Here is a 25,671-nt window from a genome sequence, read left to right on the forward strand (position 1 = left end):
CGCCAGGGAAGTCCCATACACTCTACCTTTTAAACGAGAGCACTGAGAAGAGACTTTTTCTGGTTACAGAAGACACAGATTGTCTCTACCTGTATGACTCTCCATCTTTGGGAGTTTAAAATGCCAATAAGAAGAAAAAGCCAACTACCTGAATACCAAGCTCTCAGCCCCCAGAATGCCCTCCCATGCGCAATGAATGGCTCGTCTCTTCCTGAGGGCAGGATGTGCTTTCTCGCAGAGCTGTGACTGACTGAGCTGAGAGCAGGACCATACCTGTAATTGTGGAACCAGTTGATGACAGTGCTGGTTTTCAAGTTGAGCTGGGTGGCGAGTTCTTCGATGGTTTTTGGTGACGGGTATGGCTTTTGCTGATATGCTCGTTTCAGAGCTTCTTTCTCTTCAGGGGCCAGCACTACTCGGGGTTTCTTCAGCTGGTGCTGGGGCTGGGGGCTGGCGCCCTGGCTGTAGTCGATGCCAACGGACGGGGGCTCACAGGGCTGGCTGTCGCTGACCGAGCTGTGCCGCCGCTTCATGTAGGCTGAGGGAGGGAGAGATGTCAGACTGAGGGGCGGGCCCAGCGGGGAGACCCGCCCAGGCCGCCCAACACCCCTGCTCCATGGCACACTATCCACTCCTGGTTACTTCTGCGTGGATCGTGGCAGCTCCCTGCTCTTCTGAGAGCATCGCAGAACACTTGGACTAGAATCACTCTGAAACTCAACACACACTCATCAAGGACCTGCTCTGCTGTAAGGGGAGGCCCCTGTGTGTCCCTGCGTGACTCATGGTTCAGTGGGGACACTGAGAAGTATACAGAGAGATGACCCCAGCGGGGTGCACACGGCACCCCATGGAGGCGGGCTCTGAGGGGGAGCACTCAGCCCCGCCTGGGGAGGGCACGGGGGAGGCAATCAGGGGACATGATGTTTGAACTGAATCTTGAAGGACAAAGAAGGATTAAGCAGAAAAAAACTGGGGTGAGATAGAAGACGGCAGGAGGCCACTCCAGAAAGCAGGAATAGTGTGTGCAGAGACACAGGTAGGAAACAGCACCGTCAGAGTGTGTCATGTGGGTGTGTGCGTGTGGGGGAGGGGGAGTGGAGATGCTGGACCTAAAGCTGGAGAGATGGGTGGCCAGGGGAGGCTGCAAATTTGGACTTTACCTTGAAAGCAGGGGGAAGAGACACAAAGATTCAATAAAGGGAATGAGGTGATGAGCTCTCTGTTTCTGAAAGGCTACCTGGCAGTGGCTTGGAGAATGGACGGAGGGGGAAGGACTGGAGGGAAGATGCTCAGTGGGGAGGGAAGGAGGACAGAGATGTAGACGAAGGCAGTGGTGACGGGGTTGGAGAAAAGCACACGGATGGTTTCACTGTGAGAGGCAGAACTGATGGGGCTTGGGGACCGACTCAGTGAGGGACTAGAGCAGATGGAGCTGGGGACGGCTCCCTGGCCTCAGGCGTGGAAGGTGAAGGGGGCACTGGTGTCTCTGGACTGGGTACTGTGGGAGGAGCAGATTAAGGGGAGAAGATGAGGGGTCATCTTGGACACGTGGAGTCTGAGGGCTCTCTGGGTCATCCACAATGAGATGGTCTGTAGGCAGTTAGAAAGACAGGTGTGAAGCTCAGAAGAATGGTCTAAGCTGGAGAGCGGAACCTGGAACCACTAGAATAGAACTCGTAGTAAAGTCAGTGACCCTGACGCACTGACGGACAGAGAAGGGTGGAGAAGGAATCCTGGAAAACACTCACATGCAGATGATAAGCAGGAGGCAGCAGCCGTGAAGGATGCAGAGGGATGGGAGGCCAACCAGGAGATGGTGGTGAGGAAGGGATGAGTGGGGAGGGAGGGTTCCCGAGTCAGTGCTACAAAAAGCAAAGTCTGACAAGGATCCAGGATGTCCTGGTGCTAAGTGATTAGGGTGAAACTGGAGACCGTGGTGAGCAGATAGCGGAGTTGTGAGAGGAGAACCCAGACTGCAGTGGGTTAATAGTGAACAGGAGATGAGAAAATGGAGGTAGTGGGCAGGAGTTACTCTTCTAAGAAGCCAAACTGTAAGGAAAAGTGAGACACAGGATGGCTTCTAGATGGGAAGTCCAGGGCTGACGGTGGGCCTTTAAAGACGAGAGGGAGCTGATGTTTCCAAGCTGAGAGGGGAGGAGACAGACAGCTGGTGCTCCAGGTGAGGTGTGTGAGATGGGCCAGGAGTGGGCGGGAGGGAGGGAAATGCAGGGGTAGACACTCAGACACACTTATAGGGACTGAGGTGGGGAGAGTTGATGGCCTTGGTTTTCTTCATGAAGTACAAAGGCAGGAGGAAAGGCAGCTCTGAAGAGCTGGGAACAGAGTCTTGGAGAGAGGTGGGAGAGAGACGGTGGTGGGGGTGGAGGGGAGGGATGGTGGGGGCGGGGAGAAGCACAGAGGACCCTGCTGAAACGGGAGAGATGGATCTGAGGTGGCACCAACCCCTGTGGGTCCCAGGTGCCAAGGATGATTCTGTGTGAAGACAGGCAGAACGCTGCCCCCAGGCCGGGGTTTGCAGCAGGGTGAAGAGTGGAGAGTTGTGTGATAGAGCGCTGCAGCCAGCGGGTTCAGGGGGTCTGAGGAAGGAGAGAGAGCAGGAGAGGGTGTGCTTCTGGTGGGGAGCCTGGGAGGGATTATCCCAGCTCGGGAGGCCATCCGGGCCCACTGGGATAAACAGACAAACGTGGAAAGACGGGCAGATCAGTGAGGAGGCACCTGAATTTAAGCTTTGAGAGGCAGAGCAGTTATGGGTGATGATGAAATTTGGGGAACCAAGGGTTGAGGGGGTCAAACTACTTGTGGCTCGGGTGCTGGACAGGTCAGAGGGGTCATAACATTCCCCTGGATGCGGCAGCACGTGGGCATGGAGGAAGGCAGGAAGGCAGTGATCCATGGGCCATAGTCTTGAAAAAATGTGGGGAGTGAGTGAGAAGTTGGGGGATGGAGAAGAGAAGGAGCTTTGAGAAAGCCTGTAGGACTTTCAGATCTTGGAGGAGGTGGGGCCTGACCCAGGAATGGAGGAGTGGCTGGAGCAGAGCTCAGGGCTCGGGATCGCTCAGCCCACCCCAGAAGGCACAGCGGCTGCGGGGAGGTGAGGGGTGGACATACGCTGTTCATGTGTCTTCACTGTGGAATAAGGGTTAGGAGGGCGGTGGGGAGCCGGCTGACAGCAGGCTCAGGGACTCGGGTGCGACTATCACCTGAGGGTGTGCGGAGTGGGCTGCAAGGTAAATGGGGGTGATTCCTGGATTTTGAGTTATCTGCTCTACCAGGGCTGTCTGTGCTTCGCCTGCCCCTCTCTGAGGTTACGTGTTAGTAATCACTATGCTTCCGGTGAAGAACTGTTTGGGTTTCAACAGTTTGGATGAATCCTCCATAGAGGTCATTCTAGTGAATTTGGAATATGGTCTGAAAACTCCTTAAAACTTCTTAAAACTGATGGGATATGAGTTTATGTATGTGTATGCGCTCAGTTATGTCCGACTTTGGGACCCTGTGGACTGCAGCCCGCCAGGCTCCTCTGTCCATGGGATTTTCCAGGCAAGAATACTGGAGTGGGTTGCCATTTCCTTCTCCAGGGGATCTTCCCAACCCAGGGATCGAATCCAAGTCTCCTGCATTGGCAGGCGGGTTCTTTACCACTAGTGCAACCTGGGAAGTCCCAGTGGAATATGAAAAAGTGTTATTAAATTGAGACAGCATGGAGTGGTCAGGACAGCAGTATCTGTCAGCAGCAGCAACAGCGGCTAACACCTGTCATCTAGTCTTCATAGTTATGCTATGGGAGAGAGACCAGTGACATCCCTAGCTACAGACGGGAAAGCTGAAGCCTAGAGAAGTTCAGTGATTCGCCGCAGGTCACACGGCTAGTAAGTGTCAGAACTGAGGTTGACCTAAGTGTGTTCTGGGCAGCCCTGTGCCCATCCCACCTGGCCAGATGGTGGCCAGAGCCCCCACCCCCTGGTCAGGGTGCAGGAGCAGGGCTGGGCTGTGTCCACGGGCGCCACAGGAAGCCTGGGAGCTTCAGCAGCACTGACACTCGGGTCTGCAGTGTCACAGAGGACTGTCAGGGCCCCTCAGTAACCTTCAGGGATGGGGGCCCAGCCCTCCAGCTGGCTGAGGCTGTGTGTGTGTGTGCATGCATGTGCTGGAACTGTGTGAACAGGTTGGTTCAGGGCTGTCTCATGAAGGGAACAGAAAGCAGAGGGCAGACTAGAGCAGAGAGAGGGGTTTACAAGAAAGAAAGGAGAGCAATGAAAGATCGCGATAAAGGGAGAAGCAGCAGAGCTCCGTGGAAGAGGAGGGAGCAGGGCTTCCAAGGGAACCCTGCAGCTTGCACCGCCTGGCGCAGAATATTTAATCTAGGTTAGACGGGGGCGAGGGCGGGGGGGCGGGGACACAACTTATTTTCACGTATTTTAAAGCGATACAAATTATTTGAATAACTCTCATTACTGAGCACTTCTATGTACTGGTTGTTATACTAGGTACATTCTAATCCTTACAGCCGGAAAGTATTCTCTTCATGTTACAGATGCAGGAACTTAGGCTAGGGAGTTACTTAAGGTGCCATTCTATGATTAGAACTCAGACAATGGAGAGACAAATCTCCTCCCAAAATGAATGTGATAAGAGTCAGAGGCCAGAAAGAAACGGGCCTGGTCTGTTCCGCCAGACCCCTCGGGTTGGGCGGGTGACCGACAGTCTATGGAAATCACAGGAAGTGCTGGGCACAGGGTCACCCACTGTTGTGTCTGAGGGGTCAGATGCCTCCCACTGGGGCTGGTCAGTGAGCAGCCCTGCTAGGGTGAGAGACGGGGGCCCAGCTGCTTAGGGACTTTGGGATGCAGAGGGGCCTGGGCCCAGTGGAACAGTAACTCTTCTGTGACACAAGGTGGCGCCGAGAGCCTGTGCAGGACCTGTGGTGGCTGAGGAGGCCCCCGGAGATCTGTGTGGGGGTGCCTGGGTCCTGCTCTGCTGGCCCAGAAGGAGAAGCACAGCAGGGAGCGGTGGGCCCAGGGCTCATGCTCAGGAGGTGGCCGTCGGGAGGGTGTTGCCTTCTGACAGAGGGCACACAGCTTTAAAGCTTCCTAGGCAAGCACTGGTGAGTTGCTAAAACCGTGAAATGGATATCCTGGACTCATGATACCATTCTCTCTACATTTATGTCTGCAATTTCCCAGGATAAAAAATGAAAAAGTTTTTGTTGGGGGGCGGGGGTGACACAGCACCAAGCCTCTGGAGCTTGGCCCACGGCTGCAGCCTGTGGCAGGGCCTTGGTTGGCCATTGAGGGCAGGTAGGGCAGGAGTCCACCGGATGGCCCTGGCTGGCATGGAAGCCGATGTGTAGGCTTGTGGTCCCGGTATAGCTGGCACAGGGCAGCAGAACAATCTGAGAGCATCGGCTGTGAAGCCTGACAACCCAAGTTTTGTTGTTGTTCAGTCGCTCAGTCATGTCTGACTTTTTGTGACTCCATAGACTGCAGCACGCCAGGCTTCCTTGTCCTTCACCATCTTCCAGAGTTTGCTCAGACTCATGTCAGTGATGCCATCTACCCCTCTCATCCTCCGTCATCCCCTTCTCCTCTTGCCTTCAATCTTTCCCATTATCAGGGTCTTTTCTAATGAGTCAGCTCTTCCCATCAGGTGGCCAAAGTATTGGAGCTTCAGCTTCAGCGTTAGTCCTTCTAATCAATATTCGGGTTGATTTCCCTTAGAATTGACTGGTTTGATCTCCTTACCGTTCAAGGGGCTCTCAAGAGTCTGGGTTCTTGCTTATACCAACTTGAAATCAGGCAAGTCTCATAATGCCGGACATGGAGTGATGTGGGCTGAATGAAGTCTCGGCACAGTGTCTGGAGACAGGAGGCACTTAGGAACTGCAGGCTCTATGGTCACATGAGGACTGGCACCAGAGGCTCTTGCATCTTCTTGGAGCCTAGCCCCACAGAGCTGGCACAAGAGGCTCTCGTGTCTTCTTGGAGCCCAGCTCCACAGGGCCAGCATCAGAGATTCTCATGTCTTCTTGGAGCCCTTTCCTGGTTGGTGAGGACAGTGGTGCTTCAGCTGGAGGTGAGTTCAGGGGATAGGAGCCTGGGTTCCCCCGCGATCGCCCAGCTCAGGCATGCTAGGCATGGGGCCGGCACAGTCCCACGGGTGGTAGTGACCCCCACTCTCTAGTGAGGTCCCCTGCAGACACTGATGGGCAGGGTCACAGCTTCCTGCGGCCAGACCGGCAGCTGGTGCCCACTCTCCACACCTGAGGGGTTTATCAGCCATCAAATGAGCTCGCAGCATTACAGGCGACCCAGGACTGTCTCTTTTGAGGGGCGGCATGTGGAGTGCGAGCCACGAGATGGGGCAGGAGTTCCTTTCTGTCACCAAGAAGACCCCTTCGGATTTGTAGCCTGCGCTCAGCATCGAGGGGGCTCCGATGTGTCTGGAGAAAGGAGCTGCTCTCAGCCCTCTGGGAGGCCATACCCTCTATAGCCCTGGAGACTATAACAGCAAGAGAGAAGTCTGTTCTACAGGGACTTGCTCTGCCATCCTCCAGGTAGGCGGCCTTCATGGAGACAGCTAATTTCTCTGAGCTAGCCTTATTTATAAATGCATTAAAAAAGAAAGCTCCTTACTGTAAACTTCATAACGCTCTCATAGGATACTTTGTGCTAATCTTTTTTTAAAAAATAATTTTATTTATTTATTTCTGGCTGTGCTGGGTCTTTGTTTCTGCTGTGGCGTCTTTCTCTAGTTTCAGTGAGTGGGGGCTACTCTCCAGGTGCACGAGCTTCCTATTGTGGTGGCTTCTCTTGTTTCGGAGCAGAGGCTCTAGGGCGCTTGGGTTTCAGTAGTTGTGGCTCCCGGGTTCTAGAGCACAGGCTCAACATTGTGGTGTACAGGCTTAGTTGCTCCACTGCACGTGGGATCATCCCAGATCAGAGATCGAATGCTTGTCTCCAGTATTGGTAGGTGGATTCTTTACCTCTGAGCCATGAGGGAAGCCCTACAAATGCATTTTTAAACGATCTCTTCGAAAGGATAGTATGTGGAAGCCCTGCCATGATGGTGCATGTGCCATGAAATGTCGCAATACCCACCCACCCAGCAAAACCAAAGAGCCAACACCAAGTGGCCTTACTCTCTCTCGAAGAGAGAGCTACACTGGCCGCCAGGGCGACCGAGGAATTATCAAAGTACCCTCTGATGCTAAATGTCTTTGGGTTCAGGTCTTGAGGCAGAAAAAACACAAATCTCTCCAGTCCTTTTAGGTACTTATCTGCAGATGACTGTCAAAATATCCTGCACCCTGCCACACAGCCCCTTGGTCACTGATCAGTATCCTTCATCAGCTCAGTGTGAAGATCAGTGTCCCTCATCAGCAACAGTGGGTTTATAAATGAGAAAGCAACGGGCTGGGGCGGGGGCGGGAAGTTACCTTTCTTTTCCATCCGTTTCATGTCCATCAGCTTCTCCACATTGTTGGGGTCATTCAGCCACAGCTGCATCCGGACAAAGGGCTCCCGTCCCTTCAGACTGAGCTTGTGCCAGGGCTTGGGGCGAGCAAGGAGGTCAGAGACAGAGCCTTGGGTGAGCCCCAGGATGGTCTCCCCAAATAAGCGCTGACCTGGAGAAAGAACAGAACCAAGAGAGATGTCATCGCTGAGACTCAGGGAGCTGGCAGGACAAGTAGGTGTCAGAGTGCAATCAGAAACGGGGGTTCGAGACCCAGAGTCTTACCAGTCCTGGGTTTAGCAAAAGCAGGTTTTGTTTTTTTTTTGCCAAGCTGTGTGGCATGCAGGATCTTAGATCTCCAACCAGTCATCTAACCCATGCCCCTGCATTGGGAACTCTGAGTCTTAACCGTTGGACCACTGAGGAAGTCCTAAGCAAGCACTTCTTAGAAGCACTTCCTCAACCAGACTTGTCACGACCTCCGTGGGTGATGGAGTCAGTACTCCTCTTACGTTCCGCTTACGCACAAGGTTTCTCTAGAAAGAGTCTTTGGGTTTTGGATGAACCAAGGCCCGCACAACACCTGCTGCGTCTATCAGAGGTGGCTAATCCCAAACCTGAGCTCGGGAGGTTAAGTAGCTCATGGGGCGACCTCTCTTTCAGAGCCTCAAACCGGGCCGTCTGCACTGGCTCCTTTCACGATTAGCAAGGTTATCAGGTCTTGCTGAGAAAACAGGCCACTTGACCCAAGGTCACAGCAGGGAAGAGAAGGAGAAAGAGCTCCTCAGCTTTATTTTCCTGACAAGCAGGCCATTTCCAGCTCTGAAGTCTGTCCCTGCAGTTCAAGTAGCCTGCTCCCTGGGCTGATCAGAGGGTACTGCGCTCTGGAGAGCACAGTGGCGTTAGGTCTGCAGTGTTCATCAGAGGCTTGAAAGGAAGATTTCTCTTCTCTGAGAGCCATTCAGTTGCAGGTGAAGAGGGGCCAGCACTTTGAAAGGCACAAATGAGAACCAGGCACAACTGGAAGGATCTGACGGGAGGACTGAAAGGCACCGGACTTCGAGTGGAGGTGGAGACCGGGATCAGAGGCCGGCGTCTGGTACCATGAAGCCTCCGGACCGCGACACTGGCTCTGCCCCTCAGTGTGGGGTGACCCAGAGTGCGAGCTCACTCGTGTTCGACTCTGCGACCCCACAGACTGTAGCCCGCCAGGCTCCTCTATCCGTGGGATTTTCCAGGCAAGAATACTGGAGTGGATTGCCATTTCCTCCTCCAGGGAATCTTCCTGACCCAGGGATCGAACCCAATTCTCCTGCATTGGCAGGCATATTCGTTACCACTGAGCCACTTGGGAAGCCCGAGGGTGACCCTGATGACTGGCTTATTCCCCCTTTGGCTCACATCCTCCATCTGTGAGAGGGAAACACCCCCAGTTGTGCTCACAGGGTAGTTAATAGAGCACTGCCTTGTAAGAAGTGGGATTCCAAGTAAAAGTTTACTGCATGCAAAGTTTTGGATTTGAGAAAATAAGTTTTTTTGATATCAGTCATTTTAACTGAGCCTAACATTTTTACCAACCCCAACATTTACTGATTTTGGAAACCTGTGGTTTTTCTGCTTTTCAGACTCTCAGTTTAGCCTATAAACATCCCAGGTCCTTACCATTTTTAAAAAAAATTTTTAATTTTTTATTAAAAGATTAAAAAAAGTTTGGCTGCGCTGGGTCTTCATTGTGGCGCATGTGGGATCTTAGTTCCCTGACGAGAAACTGAACCCATGTCTCCTGCACTGAAAGGCAGATTTTTAACCACTGGGCCACCAGGGAAGCCCCCTTACCATTTGTTGTTGTTGTTATTGCTGTTGCTGTGGTTGTTTTAAATAAATTTTACTTAATTCTAATCTGGCAAGTCAATCTCATTTCATTCCAAGGAGCTTGTTATGTTCAGGAAAGGGATATATATGAACAGCTAGTGACTATTTGCTTGATCCACCCTGTTGTACTGGGATGGGGGTGTTGGGGGGAATCAAGTGATTATTTTCAGAAAATTATGTGTATTGCTTTTAGAGGTTTCATAGCAGTGGCTCTCAGTCATTTTGGAAGTCACAGATATATTTGAGAGTGTGAAGAAAGCTACTAACCCTCAGCCTTTAAAATGCACACACACACACATTCTACTACGACTTTGAGAGACTAACACATGAATATGAATATGCCAAGATCCCAGGTCAAAGGTTAAGACGATGCCTGGGTCTTGACCAAGCTGCCTGCTTCATCTGTAATTTGGTAATTTGGCCCCCACTTTGGGTCAGAGACACCAACCAGATGCTGCTGGGCTCATGCTGACTCTTCCCTGCTCTGCACCCCCTCACTCCCCAGGATTTACAGTGCCTCTGGGCAATCGGTGGTCAGACTGCACTGCCCAGGTTGACTCTGACTGGCATGCCTGTTTTCCAAGAGGTCCTAGTGGGGGTGCAGGCGTGGGCTGGGGCTGACCTTAGACTTCTAACACCCTTACGAACCCTTGGTGCTCACAACTGTAGGACGTTTTAGGTTCCTGTAGGTAGCCTGGGAACGTTTAAACCCTTTGGCTGGCCCAGCCTGAGGCCCCTTCCACCCACTCCTCCTGAGAACCCCCAACAGGAAACGGCTTGCCGCCTCTTGACTCAGCAGCCGGGGAGGGAACCTACCGAGGTTGTTGTCAGTCAACACCTCCTTGACCCTCTTGGTGATGCCGTAGGTGTCCAGCTCTGGAGACATGGCCACCAGCTCTTGAATGCTGAGCGCTGAGTGTCCGGAGAGAGGCAGTGGGGTGGCGGGCTGGGAGTCTGAGGCGGGCGGGTCGCTGGGTTCTGGAGGTTTGCTGTCCTTACTGGTTTCGATGGGGGGGCAAGGCTGCTGGACCAGTTCAGTCAGACTCTTCACTGACTCGCTGGAGCTCATGGGTGACTCGGGTGCAGGGCTGCAGCTGGCGGAGGTCTTTGGAGTGCTTTCTGGAATTAGAGCACACAGAAACCCAGGGCTGAGGATGGCGGTCTTTCCCCACGTGCACCTCCTTTCCTTATCTAGGAATTACTAAGTAGACGTCTGTATAAAAAGGAGACAGTATGGCAGTCTGTGGATCCAAATGAATTGTGACTGAGAATTAACCTTTTATTTTCTGTATTAAAAAAATAAAAATAATAACAGTGAAAGAAGTAAAAGCAGGGGTTTAAACAGTACGTTTCTGAAGACTCAATAAAGGCCATTCTGTTAAAAAAAGTATGCCCTATTAATCACTGTCATGATTTCCTTCCCACAGAACCCCTTAATTCTATGATTCAGAAGCATCTTGGCTATATTATAATTTGCATATTTATTTTATCCATAATTTCCAGCACAAAGTGAATGGACATATTATTTTAAATGAGGGCTGTCTGCAATGTGTGGTCACCACAATGATGAAGACCCTTGAAGAAGAGACCTAAGGCCTTGGTGGCAGGCCTCTGGGGGCCTAGGGTTGAGTGGGGATCCCAGGTCCGTTCTCACTCTGATCCCAGAGGGTGTCATGGTGACCATGGAGGGAAGCAAAGGAAGAGGAGCCCCCACCAGCTCTCGGTCAGACCCCAGGATGTGATTCTGAAAGCCCAGCTCTCGTCTGTCTACACCAGGTGGTCACTGAGACTGGAAGAGACGGGGCCAGTGTGGGTAGTCAGGTCCCCACACTCTCCTTTCTTCAGAAGGGGCTGTCCTGTTGGAGGTGCCCGGTGGGTGGGAGGGCACCATGCCCTGTTGGTGAGTGGTACCTTCTGGCCTCTGTTGGCACTACCTGTAAAACCTGACACCCATTCCAGTTTGGGGATGCCAGGAATAAAGGCTTCCGCACTTCCTAATTTCCAAATACAGAGAAAATGCAAAGGGACTGAGCGCTGCGGTCCCACCCACAGGGTAAAACCTGCCTTTGGCTGGAGTCTGGGTGCAGTCTCTCCTCCCCACTAGGAATGGGCACACAGTGAGACCCCACGGCATCACGGGTGAGGGGCAGGCCAGGCACTTTCATGTGGGCTCCACGGCTCCAGAGACAACAGTGTGTGAGGCCAGGCCACGCAGTGAATACCAGCACACGTCAACCCCCAGACACCCGTGACCTGACTAAAGAAAATGTAATACCAAGGAATAGCTGAATTCCCTTTCTTTTTTTTTAAGATTTTATTTTTTTAATGTGGACCATTAAAAAAAAAAGTCTTTATTGAATTTGTCAAAATATTGCTTCTGCTTTATGTTTCGGGGTTTTTTTTCGGGGCATGTGGGATCCGAGCTCCCCAACCTGCATCTCTCCCCGCCTCGTCGCCTGCCCACCACATTGGGAGGTAAAGTCTCAACCACTGGACCACGGTGGGAAATCCCTGGAATAACTGAATTTTAACAGATCATATACCTGGAGTGTCCTTCACTGGACATATGATATCCAGGATAACAACCTATTCTGAATTCAAGAGGATGGAAAATGCATTCTAAGTACAAGAGATATTTTGTAAAAATACCTAGAAAGATAAAATCCCAAATGAAACAACTGCAATAAACCCATCTATTGTCTTCAACCAGTACAGAGTTCTACCATCACATAAAGCTGTGTGCTCAACATGGAAAATCAGGTTAAAAATAAAAAACCAAACACTGGCTTGTGAAGGATGTGAAAGAGGCAGAGGTAAACGGCAGAAACGGTCCATATAAATCTTGAAGGCGATCTGAACCCTACAAATCGGATTTCTTCTCTCTGCTCACCTCCAGGTCATCGTACAACTGGATATAAAACCTGGAAAATGTTATTTTTGTATCTGAAGCAGCAGAGGAATTGTACTGTAAATTTGCCCTGATTCACCCAAGCGAGGGACCAATTTGGCAGATCATCCATCTTGCTCACTGTACACTGTCAAGGATGGCATGAATTCCCCACATGATAAACAGATTTCTTCTCAGGTTGGTGTCCTTTAACCCACAGCAAGGTCAGAACAACGGCTGCCTGGAGAACACGCCGCCCGGCGCCGCCTCCCAAGCACCGGCCCCAGGTTTTCTTTCGGCTGCCGGCGGGTCCCCAGAATAGCTGGAGTGGAGGCATGTTTCTTTCTTTCAGGTGTCCTCAGTAAAGCCACTCGCCTTCCTGCATTTTTTGCCAGGAAAATTCCCTGGAAGAACTGACCAGAGGTGTGTGCTGCACGTTACCAGTGTCCCTCTGTGCTCCCCACCATGACTGCAGACAAGGGCAACCCCCATCCCCAACCAAGATCAAAACCCCACTGGGCCTTGGAATGTACTGGGCTGGTGTCTGCACCTTTGTTCTGAGTCTGCGTCTAAACTGTTGTCTAAACACAATTTAGTCTGTGTCTAAATTGCTCACCAACACACACAGGTGCCACCACAGTCTCTGTTCACCGAAAGCAGAATTTGGCCCAAGTTTTTTTGGAGTGAAAGGGACAAGAGGTGACAGGAAACAGACTCCTGGACACATCCACGAATCCATATGCTCAGAACATCACACTGCAAAGTCATTTGTTTGACTAGAAAGCTACTTTTGGTCAGCACCACAAAATCAGATCCATCAAGCAGTTCCCATCGCCCCCTGGTGAGGGGGCCAGGGGTGGGGGGACCCTCAGTGGCAGGAGGACCAGTGCCCGATGACTCAGCATCTTGAGAGAAGAAACATAGTCAACAGAGGAGAAATACTGCTTTTCTTTTCCAAAAATTACCAAATCGAGCTTTCTGATGAAAATGATACTTTTTGACAGAACAGGGTTTTGTGCTCTTCTCTGTAATTAAAGATAATTTAAGCAAGGCAAACACACACACACACACACAAACGGAGGAGCCCTGGGATTGGCACTGAGGTACTGAACGTGGGATGGGGGTTGCCTCCACTAACTTGTGATGCCAGCTTGAATGTGATTCCTAAGTTCTTGGAACATCTTGGTTTCCTCATCTGAAAAATACAGGCAGGGTTGTAGTAGTGAGGAACGAACCTGCCACACAGTGCTAAGTAAATCCGAATCTCATGTTAAAAAATAGAGTAGTTACTGGAACATATTTGTCTACATAAAGGTCCTCTGCATGCAACGTAAATCTCCTTAAGACTTATTGCTGCTTCTTCTACAGTTCCTGGCACATAACTGCGACGCTGGTGAGAGAGACAACAGCTACATCTTGTGCGATGCCATTCAGATGACATTCCAGAGAAGGTAAAATTACAGGGATAGAAAACAACACATCAGTGTTTTTTGTTTTTTTTTTTAAGATGACTGGGAATTTGGTTTATGCCAAGTTACCTGAGATTACTATTTTTAAAAGATATTTATTTATTTTTGGCCACACTGTGTAGTATGTGGGATTTTAGTTCCCTGACCAGGGATCGAACCTGGGGCCCCCTGCAGTGGAGGCAGAGTCTTAACCACTGGACCACCAGGGAAGTCTCCAGATCAGTGTTGCTGGGAGTCAAGCAAGGGTTGGAGCTGACCACAGAGGGTCACGAGAGGATTTGGGGAGGATGATGGAATTATCCTACACCTTGATTAGTGAGAGCATAGAACACTTCTATGAGTGAAGAGTGAGTTTTAGTGTATGTAGATTACATTTCAGTATCAACTCACTTAGGACCGAGTCCCAGCAGGAAGCATGGATGAAGACGCATCACTGCGTCATTCTTTCACTTACTCCCCAAGTCGGCTGAGTCAGGCCAGTGGGACACAGCACATGGCAAGGGGTGGGGACACTGATGTCTGGGGGAGCAGAGGCCTCCCGGGAGGGTAAAACTTCAGAGGGACTTCAGGCGTGAGCAGGAATTAGCCAGCTAAGGTGGGAGGAGTAGCAGCGACAAGGAAGGGAGACAGATTGTTCCAGACACCTGGTGGGCTTGGGGCATCAGTAAGATTGAGTGTAGTGAGAACACGAGGCCTAGAGAGGTCCCCAGGGGCTGGGTTGTGCCGGGCCTTGGAATTGGCTAAGGTGTCTGTTTTAATTTTTGTGCAGTTGGGAGCCTGGGCACATTCCTGCTATCCACCATGTGCTATAAACAGCAGCGAAGGGAATTTCCTGGCCGTCCAGTGGTGAGGACTCCAGGCTTTCACTGCCCAGGGCGCTGGTTCCATCCTTGGCTGGAGAACTAGGATCCCGCAAGTCATGCGGCATGGCCAAAAACAAAGCAAAACAAAAACCAAACCAAACCGAAAAAAACCATGAAAACCCTCTAGCAGTGAGGTCTGGACGGCACAAAAGCATAATGGTGAGCCCACAGACTGAGGCGCGGAACCAAAGAGACGACAACGCTGGTACACAGGCTGAGCGCCCGCACGCACCATGTACAGACACGTGGTGAGGGGATAACGTCACATCCAGGCAAGACAGGGTGCATGTTCAGGACGGACGACAGCTGACTTCCAGGAGGAATGAGGCTAGGAGAGGCGCATGTTTCATTTACTTTAAAAAGGTAGGACTGAATGATGATCAAAAGTTAGGGTTAAAGTTGGGTGATGGGCATTCGCTGGGTTGTTCTGTGATTCGTGTTTGAAATATTATAGACCTAACATCAAAGAGTAAGAAAGTAAGCCAGGTCACTGCTGCTTCAGTACAGAGAACGGACTTATGGACAGCACAGCTGGGGCTGGGAGGCCGACAGGGAGTGTGGATGGGGCCCCAGAAGGGTGGGCCGGGGGATGGGCAGATGCAGATTCAGGAGAAGTTCAGGAGATCAGGTCACCAGGGCTGAGGGCCGGGTGGACGTGCTGAGAGGGCTGAGCAAGAACAGATGGGTCCCATGTTGTAACCTGGACCACGGGGCGTGGGGGTGCAGTTCCAAGAGGGGGTGCTTTGCAACAGGAGTATCTTGGGATGAGGAGGAACATGATGTTAAGAAACCCTATTCTGTTGGTGCTCTGCGATGACCTCATAGGGGTGGGATCAGGGTGGGTGGGAGAGAGGCTCAAGAGGGAGGGGACATATGTGTATATACTTAGAGCTGATTCACGTTTTACAGAAGAAACCAACACGACAGTGAAAAGCAATTATTCTCCCATTAAAAAGTAAATAAAAAAAGAAAGAAACCTGATTCTATCACTGCCTGTAACAGGAGTTACTGCTCAAGCGAACGTTTCTCGTGCCCTCCCTGTGCGGAGGCTCCCGGGAATGAACTAGAGATAGATGCTTCTGTTCTCATGACCTGACACGGAGTGGCAGACACATCTAGCTGCCTCACTGGACAGAGACATGACCTCGTGCCCAGAGCCACACAGCCAGGAACGAGTCACGCCCTCCATGTTCTAAACAGCCCTACTGTAGGGTGGGACCAGCGCACACAGATCCTGGGACTCGTGTGACTGTCAGTGGCAGAGCGACTGGGCCAGCCTTGCAAAATATGGTTTCTTCACCCACACTCCATGTGTCCATGTTTCTGACCTCACCTCAGGAAACATGAAGGTAAGGTCTCCAAAGCCCACCCACCTCTGGGATGAAGGAAGGGAACCAGAACATCTTTAGAACCTCGTCTGAATGCAGCCAGGGGCTAAGGGCATTTACACACTGGCTCATTCAATTCTCACGATGCTCCCGTGCTGGGAATATAAACCCTGCACCCAGAAACCGAGGGTCCGATGGGCAGCGTGACTTGGTCCAGGTCACTCAGGCGGAGCAAGGATCTGACCCGCTTGGGAGTGGGAAGCCTCCACTGTCAGTCACTGCAGGTCATAACAGCCTGTCTGCCTTCATCCATTCCTTCACTCGCCCACGCCAACGCTTTTAAAGCTCCTGCTTTGTGTTGTAGACTCTCCTTGGCAGAGGGATAAGAGATATTATTTTTACTTTTTTGTTTTCTTTTAGCCGAGCCACACAGCTTGCGGGAGGTTACTTCCCTGACTGGGGATTGAACCCGGGGTCCCAGCAGTGAAAGTGCCAAGTCCTAACAACTGGACCATCAGGTAAATTCCAAGGGGTAAGAGAAATTAGACACAGACCATGTTTTCAAGGAGTCTGCAGCCTGTGGAACCGGGGCAACTGAAAATGGGTAATTTGCCTTAAAAGCCCAGCTACACAGATCATCTAATCCAATTGTGACGCCAGTAGTAAGGTGTTACATTTAAAAAGTGATCTGTACGGATTAATTTTGGGGGGAAGGTTAATTTTCCAAGATTAATTTTCGAATATTGCAGAAAAGAAGGCTGGATAGTAAGATACAGGAAGCACAGACAGTGACTCAAGGCCCCCTAAAATACACAGAGCTTTCAGGAACTATAAAAGGATTATGAAAAATATTATATTCCAAAAACAGCAGGCAAACAACAGCTGCCTTAAGTTTTCAATGGAAGCCAATTGAAAATGCACACCCGCCATAATTTTCAGAGACAAATCTCTCTGCAGTTTACACGATCCACTGTTTAAATTTCCATACCCAGCCCTCTATCTGCAGTAATAATAACCCAAATTCCATTTAGTGTTCATTTGAGCAGTCAGGATAAAGTCATTTCTTATTATCTCCCCACTGTGTAAAAAACAGCTTGAAGGTAGGAAGTCAGCAAGCATTTTCACCAAAAAGTAATTATTGTAAGTGACATTTTTACTGCTGGCATGCCATAAGGCGAACTGTGCATTCAGAAGGACAAGTTGCTGAAACAAAATGACAGGGTACTCTGTGACATTCTGACAAGAACCCAAACATTATTTAACTGGCGGCTGGTCTGATGCACCACTTTTCATTATGTCCATAGTTTAGGCTTTGAGCCCGCGCCAAGCCAGGAAATTCCAAGTGACTAGAAAGACAAGTATGGAAGATGGGAGAGGGAAGGAGAAGGTTGGGGGAGCAGTAAGGTCATGGCCTGGCGCATGGAAACGTGGTTGAGTGAGGGCAGAAATCAAAGAGCAGAGGAAGAGGGGTGCCAGGGAGGCACAGGGTGGAGACGGAGCCGGAGGGGCAATGGGAGCCTTGGCATAGGAGGACCCTGCCCAGCTTCAGGGCCCTTCCAGCTGACAGTGGTGACAGCTTCAGAAGCCACCGCAGGGTGACCACCAGCCCAGAACGCTTCCCGGCCGAGTTCAGATGTGGAATCGTGCTGGGGACACGGAACCCGAATTGAAACGTGAGGACTCACTCAAGGTTCATGTGGCTCCTCTCCAAAGGAACCCTCGACTTGAGGGTTTATGGCTGACAGCCCTCTTTAGAAATAACGAGCTTCTCTGTGTCAAAGGTGAACGGCAGCCTGATCTGCCCTCCTGTGTTTCAGGGTCATAGGCTGACGTGGGACCCTCTCTCTGACATCCCTGAGCAGCAGACCTTGCCTTGGGGGTGGGGTGGGGGAGGCGGCACTGATGGCCCCTGCCTCCGAGTCTCTGGGCAGATGCTCGTGGCCCATCAGGACCCTACCTATTTCTCCAGCCACATCTCCACTAGACATGGCCCATGTAAACATGTGGAGTTTTCTGCTTTTGAGTATGAGTGACCTTTGGATTGAGTAGCAGGGGCTTGAAACAAAATACGTGGAGAGGGACATCCCTGGTGGTCCGGTGGGTAAGACTCCGCACTCCCAATGCAGGGGGCCTGGTTCGATCCCTGGTCAGGGAACTAGATCCCGAGTGCCACAACACAAAAGATTCTGTATGCTGCAACTAAGACCTGACATGGCCAAAAAAAAAAAAAATGGAGACTAATAGCTGTCATAGAGCCATGTGGGAGCTTTTGCACCTCCTGTCCCCAACATGCCACTGCATACTGGCTATCAAGAAAGGAACAGAAGTAACCCAACAACACGCTAAGACATATCAGAGCATGTGAAGTGGCCCCACCACAGAATAGCCTGCTCACCAAGGGCCTGTACCTTACGCCAGCAGAGGAGTAAAGGGAGGGTCTCACTGACACAGGCCCCATCCTCAAGGGCCTGGGTGGGTTTCCTCCTGACCTGGGGAAAGCCCACTCCTAAAGAGACGGCATCAAGTGTCAGTGCACACCCCTCCCACGGCCAGGCCCTACCTGCACCCCTCGCTGGCCCTGGGCTGGCAATACTCTTTGGCCCTCAGCCCGCCTGGGCACTGCCTTAAGTCACTGAATATCTCAGCAAACCTACCAAATTGCTCTGCTTCTATAGCAAAACTGAGATAATAGGTGCTGGTGCGAGAACATTTTTTTAAGTCTGCCTAAGAGTCGGACACGACTGGGTGACTTCACTTTCACTTTTCACTTTCATGCACTGGAGGAGAAAATGGCAACCCACTCCAGTGTTCTTGCCTGGAGAATCCCAGGGACAGTGGGGCCTGGTGGGCTGCCGTCTATGGGGTTGCACAGAGTCGGACACGACTGAAGCGACTTAGCAGCAGCAGCAGCAAGGAACTCTTGCGGAGAAGGCAATGGCAACCCACCCCAGTACTCTTGCCTGGAAAATCTCATGGAGCCTGGTAGGCTGCAGTCCATGGGGTCGAAAAGAGTCAGACATGACTGAGCGACTTTACTTTCACTTTTCACTTTCATGCATTGGAGAAGGAAATGGCAACCCACTCCAGTATTCTTGCCTGGAAAATTCCATGGACAGAGGAGGCTGGTGGGCTACAGTCCATGGGGTCACAAACAGTTGGACCTAACTGAGCAACTGAGCATGTGCAAGGAACTCTTATAGTGACTTAAAAGCCAGAAGTTTACTTATTAACAAAGAAAACTTGTTTAATGCAAAGTTTCTATTTAACTTGTGGCAGCTTACCTCCCCAAGCCTGACTTTCAAGCCACTTGAAGAGTGGCGGGGGGAGCAGGGGGAACCTTTCATTCAATAAAGGGACCATGTCAGTGCCAGGTGGGTGCTAGAAGGTGGGGGACAGTGGTGACCCAGGCAGACATCATTACGAGGTCACTGTCACAAAGACACATGTGACGAGGAAAAGGAGGCGGGTGGGGGGGATGTCCAGGGGGCGGTGGCAGCTCACAGCACTATGACGCTGATGCTGAGGCTGGGGACAGCAAACAAGAAAGAGATGGTGGGGGTGGGGGGGTGCAGGAGGGACATTCACACACTGAGAAGGTGGGACTTTAGTCCCAGGGAAGGATCCGAAGGAGGGCAGGGGCCCAGCCGGATATACAGTCTGGAGAGATGGGTCTGGATGTTTAAGAACCAGAAACTCTGTGCATGTGTGTGCGCATCTGGGAGTGGGGGTGAGGAGAGAGGGGGTGAGGAGGGCTGCCAGGCCCCCTGTTCAGGTGACGGTGGCGGTGGCGGTGCTTTCACAAGGAAGGCTGGGTGGAGAACATATCTGGGAGAAGAGGCTGAGCTCAGATCTGGCTGTGTTTCCCTGGAGGGGACGATGGATACGTGGTGGGAGGTCAGCGACGGAGGTGAGCGCACGAGGGCGGAGGTGGGAGGGCCGTCCTGGGCGGCTAGCTGCAGCAGGTTGCAGCGGGTGAGGCTGCCCGCAACTGAGTCTGTGGGCCTCCTCCCATCAGCACCGCCTTGTGCCACCAGGAGCTTCTCTCTCCTCCTCATGGAGGGGAAGAATGGTTTCCTACCCTCCTCTTCTCTCCCCAGGCTGGGAAAGCGCACGGTGTTGGGTGGAGGGGGGAAGGATCCTAGCAATTCTGAGTTGACTTCAGCCACAGCCGGGGAAGCTGCCTAGGTGAGGTGGGCCTGAGCACTCACCTGGGGGTTGTGGGCACTGCAGGTAAATCTGCTCCCCTGCCAGACTTCCATTATTTTTCTCGTGTATCTTTTACGAGCCCTCAAGGACATACATGTGTCAAAGCAGAGTTTGGGAATATTAAAAGTCAAAACCTTTCCTTCGGCTACAATTAAACCTTGGTAGTGAACCACCAGCCTGGCGAGGCCGCGGAAGCCACCCCGGGCAACGTGGCTGGCCCTGCCTCGGGAGGCACGGTGCTCGCCCTGTTCTCAGCTTTCCAGAGATCCATACTGATTTAGAAATAATGCCTTCAAATTACCTTCAATAACCTTATTACCAAACCAGCTGTGTGTATGAGCACTTATCAATGCATCCCTGTGCATTAAGAGAAAATGTATGTCATACAAACAGTCTAAATATATATTACTGAGATGGGAAAAAACAAACCGTCTAGTTAAATTGCTCTGCTGTAATCAAAGATTAATCACTGCGCGTGTGTGCCTGTGCGCATGTGTTTTCTCTCTTTCTCGGGGGCTCCTTACGGCTTTGAGCAGACCTGCCCGTCCTCTGCCGGTAGTGCTACTGTCTGCGAGGCAGCTCAGACCGCCATTCTGGTGGTGGAATTAATTTTTCTGTGTTTCTAAGAGTTGGAGGAGCTGAGAGGTGGTTTTGGATTGTGTTTTCCTTCTGAGTCTTTTAGGCCTGCAGCTCAGAAACTTTCCTTCCCCCAGAGGCACCTGGTGGACAGCAGGCCTCCGCGTGCCCATCTGTGGGGAGGCTCCAGGATTTGCCCCCAGAGCAGCCTGCCTCCTCTCAGTAACACTGCCGGGCAGCCTGGCGTGCAGACAATGTCTGCGCTGTGATGGAATGTTCCTTAGAGAATCCCTGGCTGATATGGAATGTGCTGGTGGGGTGGGCTGCTTCTCGGCTCCCCAACAACATGCAGGTGAGTGCACCGATCTGGCCCTCCACAGGCCCTGGGCTGTGCTGAGCAGAACCGAGTGACATTTTCGTTGCATGCGATGGTATTAGGAAAGCTATTAAGGTACATTATTTTACACATCCTCCTAATCTCTCCATACTGCTTTACTTAATTTGTGATGAAATTGTTGAGAAAGGGTACTTAAATGTACGACAGTCAGTAAAAGTAATTTATCATCTTCCCGCTTCAGTGCTCACGTTATCAGCGAACTCATTTTCTGCATTCATCATGCAATCAGCCTATTATTTGCATATTAATCAGGCAGTGGACCATGAAAGAACTGCATTCCAGCCAAATGCTGCACTATCTCAGGAGAAACACTCAGTAATTATCATACATCAGTGTTATGATGTGGTAATTGATTATAACATCTTTCTGCTGCCCCTGGGGAGCCCCTGTGCTCACCCAGCTCCAGGCACTCCGGACAGATTGCTCTTTCCCTCCCCAACTGAGAGCCACCACGGCTGTTCTCTCCACGTGCCATTTCTGTGGAGTATGGATCCTCCTCCTCCGGTCTCACAAGGTATTTACACTATGTGGAACGAACTGACTGTAATTCATGGGTGAGAGGGTCCAGTTGGAGGAAGGCGTGTCCCTCCAGACTCAGCCTCTTGGCTTCAGAGGTGATGCTCCGGCTTCCCAGAAAAGTCTCCTTATCAAATAAAACGCGGCAACTCCAGTCTCTCCTTGTTGCAAAGCTGGTACAAAGGCAGTTTGGCTGCTTTATTTAGGTGCCAAATGACAAGCTAATTTTGGCCCTCTTGTAAAGGACAAACCCAACATCTGCCAATTCAGACTCGGGCTATATTTAGGAATCCAGTTCTGAAGGGAAGAGGAAGACACGAAATCGAGATGAAGCCGATGACGGAAGCTGCCTGGCTCACTGCGTTCTCCCGGGGACCCCCTTCTCGCTCCTGAGTGTGGCTGTGGCCCAGAGGCCAGTCTGCAAGGGGCAAGATTGAGGGTTCTGGGCTGGCGGAAGGCCACTGGCAGGAAGAGGGCATGAAGCTGTCCTTGCTCAGGAAAGAACCTGGGCCACCATGTGGGTCTTCCTAAGATCTAGCCTGGAAGGGGCTTGAAATTGGCATGGACCCGCATCACAGGTCAGATGGGTTGCACCCTTTCTGTTGCAGAGCTTCATGAACTTGGCTTTGACTCTGCCACTGACTTGGTGCTGGGTTCCCCTCCTTTATGCCCAGCTCCCAGCCTGAAACACGAGGGGATGCCCTAGGTACTGAGGCATGTGACTTTCTGTTAATTGTTCATCTTGGATCTGATTTTTAAGTATCTGCCCATTTATCATTTGAGCCCAGTTTTGTTCTTTGTTTTGAACGCGGCCTTGACTTCCCTGAGTGTCATTTCAGGGACCAACCCTTCACCTGTCATGGGGGACCGAGTCCTTGGGCACCCCCATGGCAGCAAGACTCTGGCCTCAGAGTGCTTGTGCTTCTTCAACCTCCTCCTTGATGGGGGCAAACTGCTTCTCACTCTGAGCATCTGAAAGACGGTGGGGGGGGGGGCATCATTTCTGCTCCCTGATTAGGGATTAAAGGTATCAGCACTGCCCTTGGCACATCAAAGATGCAAACATATGAGTTTCTTCACTGTAGTCTTACCACCTTTAAAAAAATTACCTGAGGGTTTTTAAACATTTAAGCTTTTTCTTCCTTCTCTGGAACCAAAACTGAAAACAGAAGTCCTCATTTGCTCTTGTGACCTACTTTTGCCTCTTGCACTGAATGCCCAGTGTACTGTAAATTCCATTCTCCAAAGAAAGTCTAAGGGGAAGAGAAAAGAGATGCGCCCAGAGGCCTGTGTCCAGGGCTTGCTGGGGCCTCCTCTTAACGGGGAGTTAGTGTCTGCCAGCGCCAAGGGTCCAGGCCCAATGAGATGGGGCTGCCACCTGTGCCCACAGTCACCCAGATGAGTGCATCCAGATACGATGGCCTGGCTCTGAGTTTGTCCCCGATGGCCTGAGCAATGACCTGCAGTCCTTAACTCTTGAAGCTCAAGATTTTGGGTCAACCTCATGGAATGGCAGATGGATGGTCAACATTTCAGGGAGGCCAGGATGCTGGAGAGCTGCGTGCAGGTCCTCCCTTGGCTGACCCTCTGTGCTAGCTACCGCCCAGCAATGCTCCCACTTGAGTCTCCACCCAAGAAGTGAGTGCTGGATCTGTTTCCTATTTTAAGGCCAGGAACCTGACATGTCAGGTGTGCACATGCATGATTTTATAGCTATCCTTGCTATCCTAATGCATGTGAAATGACCTAATGGCAGTGGTTTCAAGGGCAGCAGCAGGAAAGCAGGCACTCAACTAGCACTTCCTCAGGGCCAGCTGCTGCTCTGGAGGGTTTTAAACATGGATTTAAAACTCCTTGTGGTCTAGGAGATAGGTACGTTTCCTATTTTAAAGAAAACTGAGACACAGAGAGGCTGAGACACAGAGAGGTCGAGTCACGTGCCCAAGGCCACACAGCTGCTCAGGGGCCAAGACAAGATGAGCCCTTGGCGGTCAGCTCTGAGCCCTCTGTGTCAATTTGCAGCTCACATGTGCTTAAGGCTGCTCACTGAAGGATCGTGTTTTAGGTTCTGCTGTTAAAAGTCAATCTAAGTATTTTTCACTGGTGATTGGTTAAATAAGGTATGGTATGGTCAGATATAGGAATTACCTGTATCAGGGAAAAGAGGAGGAAATTCTGTATGTGCCGGCCTGGGGGAGTCTCTACAATCTATTGCCAGGTGAGAAAAGCAAGGCACACCTTGAGTCCTGTGTGTGCCCTTCTATGTGCAGCAAACATCTAGATACACAGGCTCTCTGCAGGAAACCAGCAGAAGTGCCTTTGGGGAGAGCGCCCGGGGGCTTGAGGAGGAGGGTGGGAGGGTGACTTATTTTTTAAAACGGGTGTAAGCTCTTTTAAATCCTGCGTTTTGTAGCCATGATGCATTTTACTTATTGGAAAAAAAAAACAAAACAACAACCCATAAACTATAAATAAAAAGTCAAGGGCTTCCCTGGTGGCTCAGTGGTAAAGAATCCGCCTGCCAATGCAGGAGACACAGGTTCCATCCCTAATCCAGGAAGATCCCACATGCCTTGGGGGAACTAAGCCTGTTTGCCACAATTATTGAGCCTGTCCTAGAGCCTGGGAGTGGCAAGTACCGAAGCCCACACACCCTAGAGCCTATACTTGGCAACTAGAGAAGCCATGGCAATGAGAAGCCCGCACAGTGCAACTAGAAAGTAGGCCCAACTCGCTGCAACTAGAGAAAAGCCTGCACAGCAAAGAAGACCCAGCACGGCCAAAAATAAAAATAAATAAATAAAAATTAAAAAAAAGTCAAATCTCTAACTCTGGGTTACTCAGAGGATGAGATGGTAGGATGGCATTACTGACTTAGTGGATATGAGTTTGAGCAAGCTCAGGGAGATGGTGAAGGGGGGAAGCCTGGTGTGCTGCAGTCCGTGGGATCACAAAGAGTCAGACGTGACTGGAATGACTGAACAACAACAGAATCTCTCTGATTCTGTCCTCTTTTTATGGAGATACAGTGGTGAATCCCACTCGGGGGAGAACAGAGACCCTTGGGGGCTGATGTGTGCTGGAGCAGCCTTTCCCGGGGATCCTGAGGACAACATTTGCTGCTTTGAGACGCAACATGGACTGGGCTGTCTCGGTTGGTGGCTGCCTCTCCAGGAGGCCTGTGTGGGGCCTGCAGGTGTGGCATGCCCTAGGGGAGGAGGGCAGATGAGGCCAGGCTTGGCTTGTCCCACCCTCGAGCGCCCTCTGCCTTCCTGGTTAATGCTGCAGGGAGGCTGTTTCAGGATCATGTGGCCAGGAGCCACCAAGAATCCCACAGACGCTCAGAATGGCTAGGTGAGCAAAGAGCAGCACAGGCACCGAGGTGACACGGGGAAGTGGGTGACGCTTCTGGGGAGCTTGTGAGAAGCTCTTCCCCTGCAGCCTGCAGGCCAGGTGGCCTCCCAGCTACGGCCTTGCCTGCCTCCAAGACACTCATGAGTGTCCTGAGTCTCAGCCTGCTTCTCCACGCTCTGGAAGCCCACAGGGGGAAGGTGCAGCAGGCTGAAAATCCCAATGCCACTACGGACACAGGTCACCGAGGTCACCTCAGGAGCAAGGAGCCCCTCTCCTGTCCTGCTGTCACACTCGGGCGGGTTCTTATTATATGAGCCTTAAGGTGGTGGCAGCAACAGCATTGTACATAAAGAAAACACAAAATTCTTCCGTAATCCACTTTCCTTCTGTTATTTTAAGAGAAAAAACATCTCTGAAGCAGAAAGTGAAAGTCAGAGTCGTTCAGTCATGTCTGACTCTTTGTGACCCCATGGACTATCCAGGCCAGAATACTGGAGTGGGTAGCCTTTCCCTTCTCCAGGGGATCTTCCCAACCCAGGGATCGAACCCAGGTCTCCCACGTTGCAGGCGGATTCTTTACCAGCTGAGCCACAAGTAGGGATTTCGAGTATTTTCCCTTTTTTTACCCCAAAGGTTCTCCCCCATGTCCTAGCCCATCAGTGAACCTTTGTATTTGCAAAGGTCTCGGCCTGGAATGTTCTCCTCTCTGACCCCTTCATAGCTCAGC

General features: G+C 51.3%; 1 protein-coding gene and 1 non-coding gene across 11 annotated transcripts in view; both read right to left on the reverse strand.

Annotated features, from left to right (window-relative positions):
* The window catches only part of CUX1 (cut like homeobox 1), a 349,421-nt gene that overhangs the window by 31,976 nt on the left and 291,774 nt on the right, over positions 1 to 25,671 (reverse strand). For 6 of the 10 annotated variants that reach the window (XM_059881598.1, XM_024985273.2, XM_024985272.2 and 3 more), the window contains 3 exons: positions 10,165 to 10,467; positions 7,460 to 7,648; positions 274 to 538 (listed from right to left, as the gene is read on the reverse strand). The exons of the other annotated variants lie outside the window; for them this stretch is intronic. In XM_059881598.1, the coding sequence (XP_059737581.1) occupies positions 274 to 538; positions 7,460 to 7,648; positions 10,165 to 10,467 (757 nt within the window). The remainder of the gene's footprint in view (positions 1 to 273; positions 539 to 7,459; positions 7,649 to 10,164; positions 10,468 to 25,671) is intronic. 10 annotated transcript variants of the gene reach the window in all.
* Positions 13,842 to 13,913, reverse strand: TRNAW-CCA (transfer RNA tryptophan (anticodon CCA)). Its single transcript has one exon. It is a non-coding gene; the product is annotated as a tRNA-Trp (tRNA).

Source organism: Bos taurus, chromosome 25 (genome assembly GCF_002263795.3).
Source record: "Bos taurus isolate L1 Dominette 01449 registration number 42190680 breed Hereford chromosome 25, ARS-UCD2.0, whole genome shotgun sequence".
Lineage (NCBI taxonomy): Eukaryota > Metazoa > Chordata > Mammalia > Artiodactyla > Bovidae > Bos > Bos taurus.